Genomic DNA, 20,510 nt, shown 5'->3' on the forward strand with positions numbered 1-20,510 from the left:
ACATCTGTGATGATTTCCGACGTTGGTTTGTTTCTAAATACTGTTTAAAACGTCAGATAATGATTTGTTTTCATTTTTGAAACTTTTCTTTTAAAAAGCTGATTTACGGGAAGCCGAATTTAAGTTTCACTTTTGGTTTCTTTTGTCTTTTTATTCCAAGAATGGAAAAAACGCTTATTTCCCAACCCACATACTTGGGTCAGGATGAGAAAATCCAGTCCCGTCAGCGCTTACGGGGCGGGCCAGAAAGTGGGCGGAGAAACCCCACGGGAGCTCAATAGCTGCGGGTGGCCCTGGCAGTCCGGGGCTCGGCGCCGAAGTCTCACCGCCAGCCGCGACTCTCCCGCCGGCAGGTAGGGAGCGTTCTCGCTCACTGGCCAGCGTCTTTGGCTGCCTCACTCGCTTGGCTCTAAGACAGGACTGCCACATAGACCCTTTCTTTGGGATGGAGAGAGGAGAAGGGAAAGGGAGAGCATGTGCTGGTTTCGGTGATGTAGAGCCGATTACTTGTCTAAATTAAGAACAAGTAACAGATATAGCTTTTCGTTAGGCGGGATTTAGTTTTGCTTATCTTGTAAGTACATACATGTTTCTGCGCGTTCATGATTGTGGTCCTGAGGTGGGTAAACGGGTCTAGAGGGAAATTTCTGGGCTGGAGGTCAGGACACCTGAGTCCTAGTACACTTTGAGCCGCTCACTAGCAGTCTGATCTGGGTAAGTCCTCACACCCGCAGCATCTCCTGAGGCCCCTTCTTGCTGTAAGAGCCAGGATACCCAAACCGGAGTTCTTGGGTCTGTCTGCTCTGAGGAGTAAAGGAGTCCTGAAGGAGGGAATGAGGAGCCTGAGGAAAAAAAATGTTAAAGCATTTCTTAACACTTTGAGCCTAGCCTATATTAAAGTTGAGTTTGGATTTGTCTTATAGGGATGTCATATCAATATTACACCTTGTTTTTGGGGGCTTAATGTGGATGAGTTTCTAGCTTTCTAAAATCGCTTTCCAAAAATGTGATTTTTTTTTTATGGCTACATTCCATGATGCTGGATAACCAAACAAAATTAATACCCTCATGCTGGACGTCAAGATTATTTAGAGGTTCACTCTTTTAGCCACTCACCCAGCTTCATTGCTTATAAAAGCTAGAACATTGGTGATTATTTCCTTCAGATGAACTCTTACAAGTATAACTACTAATCAAAGTCTGAATGATTTAAGAGCCTTTGATACAGATTGAAAATTGCCTTCCAGAAAGGTTGTGCCAGTTCATATTGACAGTTGCCCAGCAGTTTATTAGAACTGTGACACTTTAAAATAAATTCATAATAATAATCAACATTTTCCTCCCCGTCCCTCAGTGAAATAGAGTAGGCAGAGGTTACAGGACAATAGTTAGAGTGTGTTCTTAAAGGAAGCCGCAGAAATACTGTGGAACTGAAGCCACACCTGGGAAATGTAGAATAACTCAGTGTGACTAAAGGGAGGGAGTCAGGGCACAGGATTTAGTCAGGTTTAATAGAGTTTGACAACCAAGGCTTGTGAAGAGTCGCACCCAACTAAAGAGACTGAATATGAGCACAGAGGTTTAATAGATCAACTATCTTGATCTGTTAATTGAGTAGGTTTTCCCCTTGCTTGGAGACATTTTCAAACTCTAGGAATTTTAAAAAATCAAATTGTAGTTCATATACATCAGATAAAAATCAAAGGAAACCCTGAGCTAACAGGTAACATGACAGTCCTTGCTTTTAAGAAAACCTGAGTTCTTTTCCCTGACTTTCTGTCGTGTCTGCCCTACCTTGGTGAGATAGAGAAGTAGTATCAGTTCCATATTGGTATACTGGGTTCCCCCAGGGACAAACCTGCTTCCCCATCCTGAATGAACCATCACTTCTTTCCTAGTTCACATTTTCTTACTCTTTGAATGTCTCAGTTCTGGTCTGGGAATTTAGTTATACTGAGTTTCTTATCTGAAGACGATGTTAGTGTTCTTATCTCAGACCAGCTGCCCCGATGTGGGGTTTAGAGGTCAAGAAAGAAAGAAACTGAAGTCGCTCAGTCGTGTTCGTCTCCTTGCAACCCAATGGACTGTATGTAGCCCACCAGGCTCCTCCGTCCATGGGATATTCCAGGCAAGAATACTGTAGTGGGTTGCTATTTCATACTCCAGGGGATCTTCCAGACCCAGGGATCAAACTCAGGTCTCCCGCATTGCAGGCAAACACTTTACCTTCTGAACACCAGGTAACTGTTAGAGGTCAAAGACCATGTCTACTTACATGGTCTCTAACCTTCCCACTACTATTCCCTCGCTAACAATAGCTGTACTCCAAAGGAATGGAGCCCTGGAAGAGGAGGTATGATGAGGACTTAGGTAAATATCAGATCTAATCCCTCACCTTCCAGTAAACTTTCATTACCTCTAAAATTTTCAACCAGATTCGTCAAGAGATAGGAACTCCATCAAGGAATGTCATAAACACTGGAAAAATTAGTTGAAATCTGTGAGTGGATTTAATGTGCCTCTGTTGTATGCAATAGTTCTTTGCTTGTTTTTCTAATAATTAAATTAGAATATATATATGCATATGTGTGTATATATATGTAAAATAAGTGCTAGGTGAAGACACAGTATAACTGGCACCAGTTATCCACATGTGTCAAAAACTAGGAAAATGTTCTTTCTCCTTGATCAGCAGTTCTGCTTGGGGAAAATCTATCCTCAGGGCTTAGCCTGGGACCTGGTACACAGTAGGCACTTAACAAATATTTTCTGAATACACAAATACTTATGTTATTTTAAAAACTGAACACAATACTATACCTAACAACAGGGAAACTAAACATTATGGGGCCACTAAATAAGATACTTATAAATATTGTGTGGCAAAATGGAAAATATTCATCAAAATATTAAATTTAAAAAGTGGGTGTTATGTGTCTAATTGTTTTTAAAAGCTTCATAGGGGAAAATCTAGAAGGAAAATATATACTGAGATACTCTCAGTGGTTGCAAGGTTTCTCAACCTTGTCATCGTTGACATTTGGGACCAGATGTATCTTTGCTGCAGGGGTTGTCATGGGCACTCTAGGATGTTTAGCAGCATCCCTGGCCTTCACTACTTTACTACTAGATAGTAGCAGATAGTGCCTCTAAAATCTTTTGATGTCTGTTGTCGTATGCTTGTGTTTTTGTTTTTGTAAGATATATTTCTTAGAGAGGAAGTGAAAGCTAAATGGCATATACATTTAAAATTTTAATGGAGATTACCAAATTGCCCTCCAAAAAAAAAGGTTATATAACTTCACATTCCTATCAGTAGTTGTTAAAGAAACCCATTTGTTCATATCCTCATAAACACTAAATATTAGGAATACTTGTAGTCTTAAGCAAATAAGTGAAAAATTATGTCTCATGTCTTAAACTATTATCTTTTCTTCATTGGTAAGATAGAGAATCCTTCCCTTTGTTTAGATGTCATTTGTATTTCTTATTCTCTGAACTGTATAGTAGAACCTTTGGCTCATTTTCCTGTTGGGTTGTATGTAGTTTTCTTACTGATTTTTAGAGCTATTTATATATATATGGCATAAATCTTCTGCCTTACATATGTGTAGCATTGATTAATTGATCAATTGTGATTTTTTTGTATATATACAAAGGTCACAGAGATTCTTAAGGGGGAAAACTGGCTTTCTCTTCAAAGTGTGTAAATATATGTATATCATGAGAAAATGTTAATAAGTAAACCAATTTGCTGAACTATAGCCCAAATCTTCTCTATTTACTGAATATATGCTCCTAAAAGAAAGAGAGTGATTTTTCTTTCCTGTTCACTGCTATATCTCTAGTGCCTAAAGTAGTGCCTGGCACAGAAAAAGTATTCAATTAATGTTTGCTAAATTAAAGAATTGGTAGAATTTCAAGCAGGATGACACAATGAAGAGTAGAATTGAGGCAGATACCACTGAAAAAAGGCTGTGAGTGAGTCACATCTTAGTATGAAGTGGTTGAAGCCAACTGTTTCTCCTTCTCACTCCCCCTGCTACTAGTGGAATCAGTTTATTGAGGAAATATAATATAATTTATAATTTGGAATAAGCAAAGGACAAAAGAACAGATTTTGGAAAGATGGCACCTTGACGAGAACTGGCATGGTTTGGATAATAATCTGAAAGAGTTGAATAGTTAAAGAGTAGGATGAGGGTTGGAGAAGGCAATGGCACCCCACTCCAGTACTCTTGCCTGGAAAATCCCATGGATGGAGCCTGGTGGGCTGCAGTCCATGGGGTCGCTAAGAGTCAGACATGACTGAGTGACTTCACTTTCACTTTTCACTTTCATGCATTGGAGAAGGAAATGGCAACCCACTCCAGTATTCTTGCCTGGAGAATCCCAGGGCCGGGGGAGCCTGGTGGGCTGCCATCTATGGGGTCGCACAGAGTTGGACACAACTGAAGCGACTTAGCAGCAGCAGCAGCAGCAGCAGTAGCAGCAGGATGAAGGTATTCAGCTGCTGAGGGGAAAAGGCATTGAAGGGTGGGAGACATGGAAGTCAGACTCTGCTTGCTTTGAAATTTTGTATAGGGCAGGCTTGGATTTCTAGAGATGTTACACTATAGAAAAAACCCATAAGATATTTGAGAGGATTTTGGTGCAGTATTTTCATCTTGGTTTTCTTTTGTGTGTACAAATTTTTTCCAGGCCTTGTATTTAAATTTTTAAAGTCTCATCATAGTATCTTTTTTTTTTCACTTAGATTTATATGGCTATGGGATATTATGTGAAGGTATTGAACTTCTAAATTCCCTGCTGCATTTTAACACTTACAAATCAGTCATTGTCTGGTTATCAGTAGACAGTTTCAATTAGAACTGCCAAGTCCCATAATGTCTGGGTATTCAATTATTGAATAAAGGAGTTTCCTTTTTTCTGTTTTCCATAATTAGGTCATTCCAGAAAGATGAGGATATATAGTGTCTTAACATTCATGGCTTACTGTTGTTTGCTGAAAGGTAAGATGCAAAATCCTTTCATTAGGTTCTATATTTTAAATATTTTAACTATAAGATCAAAAGTGAAATAATGGATATAATTTTTATATAGAGGACTTTTTATTCTTCCTTCATTATAGTTGATAAACATATTTCATAAGCCTATTTCACCGGACAAAGATATAAGGAGTAGGGACATACTGAAAGAAACAAAATTAACCCATATCCATTACTCGTTGTGTGCATGCTAAGTCGCTTCAGTCATGTCTGATTCTTTGCAACACCATGGACTGTAGCCCGCCAAGTTCCTCTGTCCATGGAGATTCTCCAGGCAAGAATACTGGAGTGGATTTCCAGGTCCTTCTCCAGGGGATTTTCCCAACCCAGGAATTGAACTTGCATCTCTTACATCTCCTGCATTTGCAGGCAGGTTCTTTACTACTAGTGCCACCTGGGAAGCCCATCTATTACTCATTATCCATTATCTATTTCCCAAGAATAATTACTGAAAATATCTGGGGAAATGGCCTATGTGTATACTTTTACATATTTGTTTTAAATAAGGACAGGATCATTCTATCCACCTTGCTCTAAGACCTGTTTTTATCCAATAAGTATATTCTAAGGAAGAATTGTAGCATACATGAAATGTCAGGGTAACACAGTACCTGTATCAGCCTGAGATGCTCCCTAAATCTCTATGCTCATCTGGCCAGACAACTGATCAAGAGTTTGGGGCAATAAGTAGAAAGATCCATTGGGGTCTATGATTTAGACTATGTAAAAGGCAAATAAGTGTCCAGTCAAAGGACATTCTGGGCATGTCCACATGAAACAAAGTCTTCCTGGTTATAAGTACCCCTTTACCATGTACTAGTTCTACAGTAGTGTATGTTGATGAATTTTGGGACAACTTGTTTAGATAATTTTATTATTCTAACTTGGGAGTGAGATATGTCTCAGGCTCACTGGATAAAATAAATATTTCAGGGAAGTCCGTAAGTGTAATTATCATGTAAGTGACCAGATAAAGCTTCTGTAAATCCTGGACTCATTCTATAAATTTTTTGAGGAATTTTCCATCTTCTAAAGATTGGTTATCTTTCTTTTCAGCATTTACTATCACAGTTCCCAAGGACCTGTATGTTGTAGAATATGGCAGCAATGTGACGTTGGAATGCAGATTTCCAGTAGACCAACAATTAAACCTGCTTGTGTTAGTTGTTTACTGGGAAATGGAGGATAAGAAAATTATTCAGTTTGTGAATGGGAAGGAAGACCTGAACGTTCAGCACAGTAGCTACCATGGGAGGGCCCAGCTGTTGAAGGACCAGCTCTCCTTGGGAAAGGCTGCACTTCAGATAACAGATGTGAAATTGCAGGATGCAGGGGTTTACTGTTGCTTGATCAGCTATGGCGGTGCCGACTACAAGCGGATTACTTTGAAAGTCAATGGTAAGATTTATTGTAGATAATAAGGCACAACCTTTGTTAAAACCATATCTCAGTGTTGAACTTTTCGTTCTTGGAAGTCCAGCTTCACTTTCCACAGCAGCAGTCTGTTATTCATTCATTTGCACACTCATCCAATGAGTGTTGCTTGAGCACATCCTATTTGATAGTCCCCAGAGATCTAGAGCCAAACATGACAGTCATGTTTCTCAGTACATTCAGTTTTCCTAAAAATTCCTAATCTTCACTTTTTTATTATTATAAAAGTAATATGTATACACATACTTGCAAATAATTCACATACTATTGAAAAGGATACAATGAACTACAAAAATGTCTCTCCGCCCTTCGCCACTATATCTTCCATGGCATGCAAAGGTAATAATCACTATTTGTATGCTCCTCCAGGAATTTTTAAATTTAGTACCTATTTCTCAGTTTTATGAGGTCTGCCTGCATTTTCCTTCCTTGGAAACTCTCTATGTCAAATGTAAATACATATATTAAAAACAAATCCCATTGTAAAGTTCACATTCAAAAAGACTTGAAGTCAATCTATGAAGGCAAAAAATAATCAAGTCAAGTATTGAATAAATGAAGAATGTACGAACTGTGCTTACTGGGCACACTTTCATCTTAAAAATCCATGCCAATATTATGTTGGAGCCTTGAAGAGGAACTGTGAGTGTCCAATTCCTAGGTACTGACCTATAAATATGATATCTGGCCACCTGGGTTCAAAATTTGGGGTTGCTTCTAGCTAAATACGGAGAAGGAAATGGCAACCCACTCCAGTACTCTTGCCTGGAAAATCCCATGGACCGAAGAGCCTGGTAGGCTGCAGTACATGGGATCACTAGGGGTCAGACACGACTGAGCGACTTCACTTTCATTTTTTACTTTCATGCATTAGAGAAGGCAATGGCAGCCCACTCCAGTGTTCTTGCCTGGAGAATCCCAGGGACGGTGGAGCCTGGTGGGCTGCCGTCTATGGGGTCGCACAGAGTCGGACACGACTGAAGCGACTTAGCAGCAGCAGCTAGCTAAATAAAGGAAAACACCTTAGCTGACCACCTCTGCTTTCACTGTTAAGATCCACAAAATTGAGAGCTGAAAGAATCCCAGACGAGAGCAGCTAGTCCAAACACCCAAAGAAATCTCCACAAAGAATCTTCTATTCACATGCTTACTGCGATGATACTCTTGTCATTTGGACCTCCTTTCCATAGCCTTTTGTAATTTCTTTCAGATACCGAGTTGGAATCTGCCATCTATAGTCACAGTTTTGAGAGTATCTGCTTGCTTCTTTTTTTCACATGGTGACCTTTTAATATGTGACTAGAGTTAGTGTTCCTTGGAGTTTCTATTCCTGACCTAAGCATCAATCCGAAAATCTGTAATATGAATAAGAAAAGTTTACATTTATCATAAAAGAGTAACTAATCATTATACACTCAAAATAAAATTTATATAGGAATGTGTCTTATTTCATGGTGTATCACTGGGCCTCTGAATTTGGCTCAGTTAATGCTACTGTTATCAAAATCTCACTTGTCTAATGAAATAGATTTAATTTAATTATATCTTACCATATGTTTCTCCAGAGCAGATATTTATAAAAATAAGCTGATGGGATCCCAGGTTGAGATTTTTAACTTTTCTTCAGTCTATCAGCAGTTATCAGGCATACTATATTTCAAGGTATTAAAGAAATGATCAAGACTTAGCTCTATGAACAGCCAGCATTGTTAGATCTTGGGTGGGTAGGAAGAGTATCAGCCTGGCATAAGTAGATTAGAAGGAAGTACAGAGTATAAGCTTCTGCTTCCATAAGAAGAGTCATCAGCCTGTAGGGAGTATGCAGAGAGTGGGAAAGCTTTCCCTGTTGTAAAGTTGTTCTTCCAGTTTTTCTGGGCTCTGTAATGTCCCTTGTGGATTTGTGATTTTCTTTGCTGTAGTTTAAAACAGTAGAAAACTTTTCAGCATTGATGGTTTTTCCAAGGTGGGGTCCTTGATGGAGCAAAACGGATGACCAGCCAGATTTGAGGATGTGATTTGTTTGACCATTCCATTTCATATTGTAAATTACTAAATTGGCATCCTAGTCCCAGAACATCCCATTGTCATTTGCACACAGTGGTCTTGGAGAGTTGCACTGAAAGCAAGCCAGACACCAGGCTTTCATTGCACTGAACCAATGCTGGCTTACATGAGCTTTACAACTCAGGGAAGTATAACTCCTGAGTCATCTCCATATGCAAATAATTTCATGAGTAAAGCTGTCGAGCTTCTCTTCCCATCACTGCAAACATGTGGTCTCACAGCTTCCCCCCAGGGAGTTCAGTCACCATGGGATTTTAAAGGTGAAGCATTTCAAAACTAAAATTTGAGTTTAGTTTTAGATTAACTCAATTATTATTATCACTTTGGTGTTATTGCACCTTTCATTTTTGTTTAAATACCAGATTCTCAGACATTTGACTTTTCAGTTGAAAATGTTATTTTTTACTTAAACACTGAACCCTGTAGCCATGAAAATGAAGTGCCCATTTATACTTTCAAGAACTTAAATAGGACTAGGCAACTGAAAGAACAAAGTATGTGTAGTTATCCTGATAAAGCTAATTGTTTGTATGGACCAAGGATTAACTGCTTTACCACCCCCAACTCTCCCCCAAATTCACCAACCAGTCTTGTTAAAGTTTTTTCTGTAGCATTTGACCCCATATCGTGTAACATATCATATAAATATACCTATATATTTTGTTACTATCTCTCTTCTTCTTCTAGAACGTACAGTCCACAAAGACAGAGACTTTGGTCTGTTATATTTATTGCTGTTTTCCTAGGACTTGGCATATAAGAGTAGTAGTAAGACAGGAACACATAAAAAATTTTTCTTGAATGAATGAATGATGTATTTCCTCAAATAGGATAAATCTAAAATTTTGGAAACTTGAACATGTTTGGATATATGAAAATTTATTTGCAAGGCTGTTCGTCAGGAGCTGTCAGTACTTTCTAAAGAATACCACGTGAGTGCACTTTGGTAGCAGTAAGAAGAGGAAGAGCAACTCTAGCAGTAATTCTGTAGTACTTAAGGGCCAGGCCCCACTCTAAGCACTTTGCCTGTATTACCACATTTAATCCTCAAATGACTCCATGGAGTCAGAGCTTATCATGTTAAAAATGCACATTTTTCACATTTTACTAGCTCTGAAATCTGAGTGTATCTTTCAGTAGGTAACATCTTAGAGTCAGTGACATGTGGTATTACTCTCCTCATTTCATTGATGAGGAAACTGAGATCCAAAGAAATGTAAGTAATTTGCCAAGTTCATTCAACTATTAAGTGATGAAGCCAGGTTCTAAACTCAAGCAATTTGGCTCTGAGGTCTGCCTTTAACAGCCAGGTTTTATTTTCTGTGTTTTTACCTCCAAAGTGTGTATTGAGCTATATTAATATATTGACTTAAAACTACTGTTAACTTTTCATGGTCTGGATTAGCACATGTGTACTCCAGATCTAGTAGACCACTCATCTGCAAATGTTTTTGATTAACTATCCCATCAGGAAAGCATGTTAAACTAATATATTTATGTGTGTGTGTGTTTATAAAGAATATATTTGTGCTAGTATATAGGTTATGTCATAAGAAATTGACAATTTTAAAGGCAAAAGAAATTGAACACCACCAATTTCATATGGTTCATATGAAAATACATTGGACAATCTATAAATATAAAAAATAATTTTAAAAAGATGACATGAGAATTTAATAAACATTATTTTCAATGTCTTACTAATTATGATGCTTCACTATCATCAGCTAATTTCAAAGCAGAGTGTATCTCAGGTGAAATTCATCTATACCCAAAGTGGATGGTCTTGACAATCTTGAAGTTTTTTTTTTTTAACCAATGCCTTGTCCTGTAGAGTTAGGTACTTGTTTTACTTCATAAAGTTGTGGTAAGAAGTATCACTCCTGCCATTTCCTTTTGGTTTTAGCTTAAATTACTGGTAATATCTTCAATGCTCATCTTCTTTGTGGGAAACCTTTTTATTAGTTTTTCATTTTGTAAGCAGGTTAGTTTAGTTAAAATTAGATAAGAGAACCTGAATATCTGTAATAATCTCAAACAAGTCACTGTCCTCCCTTTGGTGTTAAAAAATTCCTCTATCCCTTTAAGACCCTCATGAGGTGCATGAAGTGAGGGGCAGTGTCAGTCAGTAAAATTTGTTAAGCTTAGATTATTTCTTAATTGTTATGATAAAAATACATATGAATGTAAGTTCTAATATTTTCTTCTTATACCGTTAGTGGTAACACTAAACTATTAGGAGTAAAAATTATGCCAACAGAATAATAACATATTAACATAGTTATAATGAATAAACATGAAATAAAGCTCTTAAGCGATATAAGTGCACTAATCTACTAAAATATTCAGTACATTGGATATCTTAATCCTAAAAGCATCCCAAATTAGTGATCTAAAATTTAATCGAAGTTAAATGATTTATTAAAATAACCAGCTAAAAAGTTTAAAAAATAAGTATCATAATAGTATTCTAGATGAAATCCTAGAACAGCAAAAGGACAGTAGGGAAAATCTAGTGAAATGGAACAAAGTGTAAGATTTAGTTAACAGTATTGTTCTAGTGTTGGCTCCTTAGTTAGGACAAAAGTACCATGGTAATGTAAGGTGGTGACAGTAGGGGAAACTGGGGAAGAGGTACACGGGTACCCTATACTATCTTTGCAACTTTTCTGTAAATCTAAAACTATTCTAAAATCCTATAAATGCACTTAAACTTTTAAAAGTACCATTCAGGAACATGTATCAAGTTTTACAATGATGTAATACTATTTTCATTCCTAATTTCTGATCATACACCTAATGTTGAAAAAGTGAATGTCATATCAAAATGAAATTTTCTGTTTATTAAATAAAATGTAAGAAAACAGTGCTGAACAGCTGGAGAGGTTTGTATTTATGAAGACATCTTTACAAACAAAGGGAAAATGTCCAGGAATAAATTTAAGAATTTGGTCCTTTATAAAAACTATAAAACTTTACTGAGAAACATATAAAGACTTGAACAAATGAACAGACATGTTTTATATTTGGATAGAAAGACTACTGGTTTAAAGTTGAACGTTCTCTTTTAAAACAATCTGTACATTTACTTTGACCTCAATAAAAATAGCAATATACTTTTTATAGCAAGATAGGTATTCCTTTAAGCCCAAACTTGGCCCAGGTATGAGTAGAAGAGTTAAGGCCAAACTACCAGACATTCCCCACTGCTGAGACATCTGAGCTTTAAGATTATTTCTTTGAGAACAGCCTGGATAGGTATTCTATCTAAAGTTGACAAGACCAAAAAGCCACATGTCTAGTTCTATGTTAAATGAAAGCCATGCCTTCTTTTTGTTCATGACCTAGCTCCATACCGCAAAATCTACCCCACAGTTTCTGTGGATCCAGTCACCTCTGAACATGAACTAACGTGTCAGGCTGAGGGTTACCCTGAAGCTGATGTCATCTGGACAAGTAGCGATCACCAAGTCCTGAGTGGCAAAACCAGCATCACCCATTCTAAGAGGGAGGAAAAGCTTTTCAATGTGACCAGCACACTGAGAATCAACACAACAGCTGACAAAATTTTCTACTGCACTTTTCGGAGATTAGGTCATGAGGAAAACAACACAGCTGAGTTGGTCATCCCAGGTAATATTTTGAACATCTCAATTAAAATGTGCCTAGTATTGTCTCTTGGTATGTAGCCTGATGCCTGCTCATCATAAACTTTCATTGTTTGTTGAATGAATGAATGAATGAATAAACTATATTTATATGAATGAACTACATTTACAAAATGCATTCTTCTTCCTCACCTCCATTCATCTGAGTCATATTTCTACTTAGTAAACATAAGGACTGATGCTAAAGCTGAAACTCCAGTACTTTGGCCACCTCATGCAAAGAGTTGACTCATTGGAGAAGACTCTGATGCTGGGAGGGATTGGGGGCAGGAGGAGAAGGGGATGACAGAGGATGAGATGGCTGGATGGCATCACCAACTCGATGGACATGAGTTTGAGTAAACTCCGGGAGTTGGTGATGTACAGGGAGGCCTGGCGTGCTGCAATTCATGGGGTCGCAAAGAGTCGGACACGACTGAGCGACTGAACTGAACTGAAACATTAAGCAAGCATTTATTCAATATGCTGTACGTTCCAGGCATTAGAAGCTCATAGAAAAGTAAAAAACAGTTAACACTCTGCAGGAAATGGATAATAAAACAGGCAATCTCATTTCATGTTAGAAATGCTCTTGTGGCTAGGGGGATCCGGAGGAGCACCTGAGACGAAGACAACTCAGGCCATGTTTTAGGAATCCAGATCTGAGTGCGTCACAGCCGTTTCCTTCTTTCCAGAGTTTCTGTGGCAGGAAACAAGTAGGATGTACTTTTCTACCTTATTCCAGATGGGAGAGTGCCTTCCTGCCCATTCTGTCTCCTCCAAGGTAGTCTTCTTAGTGCATAAATCAATGTTCCCCTGGGCAAGCGACTTGATTTCTTCTGTGCTTTTCACTTTTCTTACATAGTTATAACCTATTGGGCAACAGTATCCTGGAAATACATGGGCTACAATGCATGAAAATGATTTGAGACTCTTGTTTGCACAGAATCAGCTATGTTTTTTATCTCACTTTCCTACAGAAGTGGGTAAGGCAGGATTTAATCTAGTGAGAGGCTCAGACCTTTAGAGAAGGTGAGCCTTGAGAGCATGATGTTAATATAAACCCAGAGGTCTTCTCAGAGGCACTTCTCACCACACTCTCCTCACCCCCACTAGATATTGACAGTAAAGCTCTGATACTTCAGAGAAAACAACCCCAAAATTGAATAGAATAGGTGAACAATAGGAAAAGACAATCCAGGGTAGCCCTAAGAACAAAAAGAACAAAAGCAGTTTAGAAAATTAAAGAGTCACTTTGGGAGGAGCTGCATTAGTATTTCCCTGCCATTTAAAAGCTGTTTTATAACAACTTACTTGTTGGAAGACCTAGAGTTAACTCACCCAACTGTTTGAAATATGTGTTCTCACCTGTCACCTGGGGGTTTTTTCTTTAATGCTTGGCATGCCTAATTCATAAAGTTATTACCAGACTTTGTAAACTGACAGCTACTGGAGAAAGACTGACTATGATTGTGGCTTTAAAACTTGAACTAGGTAATCACGAAGCATAGCTAATGGTGGCAGGTGGGAGTTCGTCTCTGAGCAGTGTGTGCCATAAGACCGCTTTTCTTCCTGCAGGGGGCTGGAGATAGATTAGTGAAAAGTACCAGTGATTAGATGTCCCAAGGTGTTCAAACGGTGGAGAAAAAAAAGCAAATCGTGATCTACAATCATGGCCACAGATGTGGGGAAGAAGGAGCTCTTTTGGGAGTGCCAATTAGCCATCACATTGCATCTTTGCCATGTGCAGTAGGCTGCTAGCTTTTATATTAAGGAATGCAAGAAGTAAAATAATCAAGGCTATCATAGAATACTGAGCTGCCACTCCCTATGAAAAGCATTTTATTAACATTAAGCCTGACAAAAATTTCAGTATCATTTCCATTTTGTAGACTGGTTAAATGATTTGCCAGAGAACTCAAAGCTAGTGAGTAGCAGCAAAACTGAACCCCAGGTCCACCTGTCCAACACCTGGGCTGCTTCCAGTTTTCCATGTTGCCCCCATTTTCATATATGAGGTATTTCACCATTCCAGCCACTCACTGGAAAGGAACTTTTGGTACTTAAGAAAGTGCTAACCTAAGTTAAACTTCAAAGATGATTATTCTCTTGGTCCCTCCCAAAGAAAATTTTATCTTTAGTCAGTTTCATTTTATTTTGTTTTTCAGAACCATATCCAGATCCAGCAAAAACGAGGAATCACTTGGTGATTCTGGGAGCTCTCTTCTTGTTCCTGCATGTAACCCTGGCAGTCATCTTCTGTCTGAAAAGAAATGGTATCTCCTTTATTGTGACAGTCTCTGGTGGGGTTGTGGAAAAATGTATGAGAGTGCTGCTGTTGTCACAGTGGCACTTGCCGGGCAGAGCCAGGGATGGTACATCTCCTGTAATGTGCAGGACAGTCCCATGTATCAGAAAACTATTCTACCCCAAATGCTAGGGGTGCCCCTAACAGGAAACAGTGATTTATAAGATGCCTTTCTATTAGCCTTCCCTGCCAGGGCCAACTTTCAATTATGCAAAGTATATTTTTAGCTACTGTTCTGTAGCATCATTTGAATTGGAGGGTGGCAGTAAACACTTGTAGTAACATTTCTAAGGGGTTGAGAGTTGGATCATGGCTGCAGGCAAACCTGACTTGCCTCTGCAAGGTAGCACAAAGATACTCCACTGTTTCACAGCAGTTATAGTGAAGCTGTGCAGGATTGCAGGGTGAAGATCAGGAGAAAAAGGGTGTGCATGGAGGTTGAAGAAGACCAAGTGTTAAACAGTTTCTTTCTATCATGCAAATAACCACAGACTTACAGGAAAGAAAGAGTTAAAATGCCTGTTGGTTTCAGTTGAATTTGTCTTGAGTTAGTTACACTGCTATATTGAGCTGGCTTCTGGGAGCTTTAAATAATAAAAATAGTTCCTTACGTAGAACAGGGGTACTTTTACCACAGAGCAGTTTGCTGAAGGTATTATATAGTTTTCAAAATAATTTTAATGCGTATATTTCTCTATTTACCCAAGAGGACAATTAAAATTCAGGAAAATGTGTCTATTCAAATAATTTCCTTTCATTTTAAGATGATTCAGAGTAAACGTTTCCCCAATACTTTGAGAAGCATACCAAAGGATCCGACGATGATCTGTGTATAGAGTTATCTGATGGCAAATAGGGAAGTGGAAAATGGAAGGGAATTCCAATAGTTGTTGAGAAATTCCCTACAACCCCTTAAGAGGTGGGTGGATCTGGGAAAGTGGTGTAATTGAGGGAGTGGAGGTCAGCTTCTTTTAATGAACAGAGAACTGAGACAGCCAGACTAGTTTCAGTGATAGGAAGATCCTGAGGTGGTGTTGATTTGTCCAAGGAAGTGGCTGTGACCACAACTTGCATTTCCATGTGAAAAATCATTAACTGGCATTAGAAAGGGCTAGAAAACTAAAGTATAATAAAGGGTCTCAGGATATGGTACATCTGTGGGGGAAGAATAAAAAATAAAAGTATATACCCCTGCAGAAAATTTAGAAACAAAAGTATGTGTTCTAAACTGTTGGGACCCCTGGGAAAAGGAAGCCTCCCAGATTTCCTAAGGGATTAGAAATATTTCATAGGAACATTGGATTTAAACTTGGGTCACTGTGTGGGATGTATAGTTGTATTACATGAAAATAAAAATAACTTTTTTCTTCAAGTGAGAAAGATGGATGTAGAAAAATGTGGCACCCAAGATATGAATTCAAAGCAACAAAATGGTAAGAATTTTAGCAGGGATTGGAAGTTGAAGAAAGGAAACAAAAAGTTAAAGAACAAGGGGAAAGCTATCATTATAATCTCCCCTTATTTTACTGAATGCTGAGTGTTGGAACTACTAGCTCCTATTTGTTTCACGACTCTGATATAAGAATGGTTCCCACAGTCTGAGATTTAGGGATAGCAGAGGGGAGTAGAGGGATGGCCCTTTGGGGAGATGGGAGAAGGAGGCAGCTTCTCTCAGCTAGGTCCTTTGCTTTGCATCCTAACATCTCCCTGCATTAGGGGACCAAGTTGATTTATGTGGATGGGTGATAGATGAATGGATGGGTAGATAGATAAAACTTTTATATTGGGCACTGTGTGTACTGCTTCATGTACAATACCTCAATCTTCTCCCTCCGCAATATCAAAGAAGATTTATTTTTTTTATTATCCCAGGATAACTAGATTATCCTGTTTTATAGTGGAGAAAGCAAAGAATCAAGAAGATAATATGAATTGCTCAAGAACACAAGTCTTGACAAAAATCAGGCTTTGGAGCCTGCTAACCTGACCGTGGAACCTAACTCTTAACCTGTTCACTTAAATCTGTTTCACCACAAATGTCTACATTTGTAGAAGTCCAGTAAGACCTCACCCAATCAAGATCATTGAACTAAGAAGAAAACTATATAAAGGTTTCTGATTCTTCTTACGTAATTTGAAACCAAACTTCACAATAAGCCCAGGTTTAAGGTTAGTCTAATTACCCTAGACAAGCTCAGGCATATTTCATTATGTAGTCCATAACACTCATTTGTGTTGTAAAGCTAATTAGTGAGTGTTGTTTGGAGCTTCTTAGAGTGACAGACCATCCCAGTTTGCCAAGAGGTAAGGGTTTTCTCAGAGCATGAGTCTTTCAGTTTCATAACCAGGACAGTTCCTGGCAAACATGGTAGATGGTTACAGTCTATCATGTAAAGGGAATTGGGCATAAATATAATGTTTCTTTGTCTTGTTGAAAGCTTATTATATCCTCTAGCAAATATATCTTATGTTTCTCATTTTCACTCTTCAGCTACACATTTTGAGGAGACGTAATCCAGTGTTGCAACTTCTGATCTTAAAACAGGGATTCTCAGCCTGTGGTTTGGGTTTATCAGACCAGAGATCTGCAGTGGGCCAGGGGGCTGCAGATGATGTAGAACTTAGAAAGCCCACGCTCTGGAAACAGAAGCTGAGAAAGAAGAGTACAGAGGAAGAAGGAATAAAGGTACCGTGGAAGGAAACACTGGTACTTCCAAACGGTGAAAGACTCATCAATACATGTGAAAAGGAGAAAGGACACTTCTAAATGATGAACCTCCATGCACATTATCCGTCACTCATCTTAGGAAAACAGGTTGAGATTCCCTGATTTAACGGTCAGTTCCTACAGAAGTGCCCTTTGCCTTTACTCAGTGTCTTGATTTGTCTTCTGGTTGAGCATCCCAGTGTTGCCACAGTATTTGAATATGATTTATTTTTATTTATTTTGAGTCTGTGGGGTCTTGTCATGTGAATGTGGCTATGAGTGATTTCTTTTGAAGATATGCTGAAGTAGAAATTAACACTTTGTCACCAAACCAAATTTACTGCTCAATGACTTGTGCGTGTCAAGTAAAATGTAGTATTTGTCAAGTACTTGATATCCTCTATAACTGTCAGTACTTAAGAATCATAGAGAACAAACCATTAGTTTGTATAAGATATTTTTAATGCCTTGTTTAACCCACTGATACTTCAATTGACTTGGATGATCTTATTCTCAGACCTCAAAATAAGATGTTACCAAAATATCTCTTACATTTAAATATCAGCTTTACAACTATGTGTGCACATAATCTCATTTCATCCCTGTAGCAACTGTGTTGTGGTAAGCACTATTATTCTACCTGTTTCACAGCTGAGGGAGCGGAGGTACAGAAACTTGACCAAGGCAATACATAGCAGACTTCAGATTTCCAAAGCTGTCACCCTTCGTCCTTTTATTTATTTATTTATTTAAGTTGAGGTATATAGTTGATTTACAGTGTTGTGCCAATCTCTGCTCTTAAGCAAAATAACTCCGTTTTATATATATATATATGTTCTTTTTTAATTATTAAAGAATTAATGCTAATGCTAATGCTAAGTCACTTTAGTCGTGTCCGACTCTGTGTGACCCCATAGACGGCAGCCCACCAGGCTCCCCTGTCGCTGGAATTCTCCAGGCAAGAACACTGGAGTGGGTTGCCATTTCCTTCTCCATTAAAGAATTAATAAAAACACTTTTTTTACCTTCTGTCCTTTTAGAATATAATTTACAGCTATGCTTTACTTTAAGACATGTTCATTCAGCGAACATTTAGCAAGTGCCCTAGCGTGTCAATCACTGTGCCAGGCAGAGTCTACAGATATGAGCAAGATAAGGAAACTACCCTCTAGGAGCTCATAGCATAATAAGGACATCAGTAAGAAAATGTACTGCTACAGTATGGTCCATTATAGCACAAGGTATAAGAGGAGAAAAATGTTGTGAGGAGAAAAGTTTAGAAAGCTTCCAAAGGAGGGGATTCTCTAGGTAGCCAGCCAGTGTGTTCCTGGACAGTTGAAAAGCATAAATATTTTAAAAATAAAAGTGATTTCAGTTTATGAGATGTCAGTATTCTTTAAAACCATGGAAAATGGCTCTGGAAATCCTTTTCTATCACTGTATTTACCCCTGATTTGTTTGCCTTTGCCATGAAATTTGATGCTTATTTGTATAGGGCCTGGTATTGTTAATAGCAGTTTTCTTTTTTATTTAAATGCAACTGAATTTTGAATTTATACTTTTTCATGATTCGAAATTCAAAAAGTCCTAGAGGAGACATTAAAAAGTCTCCATTCCATCCTCCTACTCATCTAGTTTCCCTTTCCAGAAGCAACCACTGATCTTTTGTTCATTTGTCTTCTAAAGATATTCTGTGAATATATGTGGAAATACTTGTAAAATGTTACATATTTTTTATTTTTGCTCTTTTCCACATAAGTGGTAATGCATTATGCGTCTGCTGTGCACTTTGCTATTTTTATTTAATATACTATTTCTTATGTAGTAGATAGAAGAAATGTGAAGTTCCCAGAGGCTGGGCACTGTCTTGTTTGTTCTAGGTCATCTTTTCCATAGCCTCTTAGTTTCTTTCAGAAGATGTGTGTGCATGCTAAGTCACCAGTCGTGTCCCTGTGCGACCCTATGGACTGTAGCCTGCCAGGCTTCTCTGTCCATGGAATGCTCCAGGCGAGAACACTGGAGTGAGTTGCCCTGCTCTTCTCCAGGGGATCTCCCCATCCCAAGGATCAAATCCACGTTTGATCTTCTGGGAGACATAAAAGAAGTGGGTTCGATCCCTAGGTTCGACAGAGAAGCCGAACCTAGACTTGGACAGAGAAGTCTAGGACAGAGAAGCCTGGCAGGCTACAGTCCCAGGGTGGTACATACCAAATAGTTACTACATTTAGACAACCAGCCTTTGTCGAGTACTTGCTCTATGACTGTGTCTGGATTTGGTTTATTTTGTGTTTCTCGAAGAGAGAATGTGTTTCTCACAATGGATTTTCCAGAATGTACCATGTCAACCTGGCCTTAAAGGATGACTTTATTGCTAAGTCTGTTTGACAGAATCACGTCTGGAACTTGGTGTTTTTTTTTGTTTTTTTTTTCGTTTTGTTTTCTCTTGAGTATAAACTTGACTTTGATGTTGTACTTGCAAAATGTGTTCTTTTTGAAATTCCAGTCAAGAACCTTGACCCTAGATCCTCATTTGTGCCAGAAAAGGCTTATGAGGCCTGTGAGCTGTCTGAACCCTTGAGTCCAACCAGTTCTTACCGCTACACAGGTCTCCTAAGATATTGCTTTCCAAAGGTTCAGATGCCCTCTAAGGAGATCCCAGAATATTTCTTCCCTCCTCACTTATCTGGATCAGTGACAAGGAAAATATTCTTTGCTTTGCCATATATCAAGGCTGAAGAAACAGAATCTCCGACAGAAATTTTCCTGTTATCTTTTTATACATGTTCATTTGCACAATATCCCTTGTTTGGGTGACAGTATCCTTTGTTTTGTGTGAAGTACAAGCAAGAATTTTGGTTCAGCAAGTTGTGAAGTCTGTTTACTCCATTCCTAAATCTTAATGCCTTTTTGTGGTGTTGGATTTGTAAGGCACTTTATTCCTTTGTCTTGTGTTTCATTGTAAATGATATAGGCAGAGACGATAGCTAATTCTGTATTTGTCATTGTTTACACATGCATTAATTTAATAAAATGTTCTTATTTATTTTGTTCCTCAGTTCATCTGCATATCGATTTTCTTGTTTCCTACATGTTTTATAAAAACATTCTGAGTTTAACATCGCAGTGGAGACAATTACCTGGAATATCTTCAGCTACGTTCTTAGTTCTGTTTTTCATAGCTATGTAAACATAGCTTCTATGTTTATACAGTATACTCTTGCAACCCATATGATGAAAAATATCAAAAGCATGTTTTAAAGAATGTATTGAAAATTTTCATCCTCTCTCACTCGATAGCTTCC

General features: G+C 38.2%; 1 protein-coding gene across 4 annotated transcripts; it reads left to right on the plus strand.

The window, feature by feature from the left end:
• Positions 1–303: 303 nt before the first annotated feature.
• Positions 304–20,263, plus strand: CD274 (CD274 molecule). 4 transcript variants are annotated; one of them, XR_009599238.1, is made up of 8 exons: positions 304–353; positions 4,947–5,012; positions 6,105–6,446; positions 11,895–12,179; positions 14,362–14,469; positions 15,875–15,934; positions 16,400–16,612; positions 16,993–20,263. XR_009599238.1 is itself a non-coding variant. In XM_042243426.2 (7 exons), the coding sequence occupies exons 2-7, from the start codon at positions 4,961–4,963 to the stop codon at positions 16,486–16,488; spliced, it is 936 nt and encodes a 311-aa protein (XP_042099360.1). In that variant the 5' UTR covers positions 304–353; positions 4,947–4,960; the 3' UTR covers positions 16,489–20,263. The 4 variants fall into 4 exon arrangements, 3 of the variants coding, with proteins under 3 accessions (XP_042099360.1, XP_004004411.1, XP_060265410.1); XM_042243426.2 differs by having other exon boundaries at positions 16,400–20,263; XM_004004362.6 differs by lacking the exon at positions 16,400–16,612.
• Positions 20,264–20,510: the final 247 nt, after the last annotated feature.

This window comes from Ovis aries, chromosome 2 (genome assembly GCF_016772045.2).
Source record: "Ovis aries strain OAR_USU_Benz2616 breed Rambouillet chromosome 2, ARS-UI_Ramb_v3.0, whole genome shotgun sequence".
NCBI classification, from domain to species: Eukaryota; Metazoa; Chordata; class Mammalia; order Artiodactyla; family Bovidae; genus Ovis; species Ovis aries.

Coding starts and splice junctions, on each gene's coding strand:
- CD274 (XM_060409427.1), top strand. CDS start 4,961: ATGAGGATATATAGTGTCTTAACATTCATGGCTTACTGTTGTTTGCTG. Junction 5,013..6,104: donor TTACTGTTGTTTGCTGAAAG/GTAAGATGCAAA, acceptor CTTTCTTTTCAG/CATTTACTATCACAGTTCCC. Junction 12,180..14,361: donor AGCTGAGTTGGTCATCCCAG/GTAATATTTTGA, acceptor TTTGTTTTTCAG/AACCATATCCAGATCCAGCA.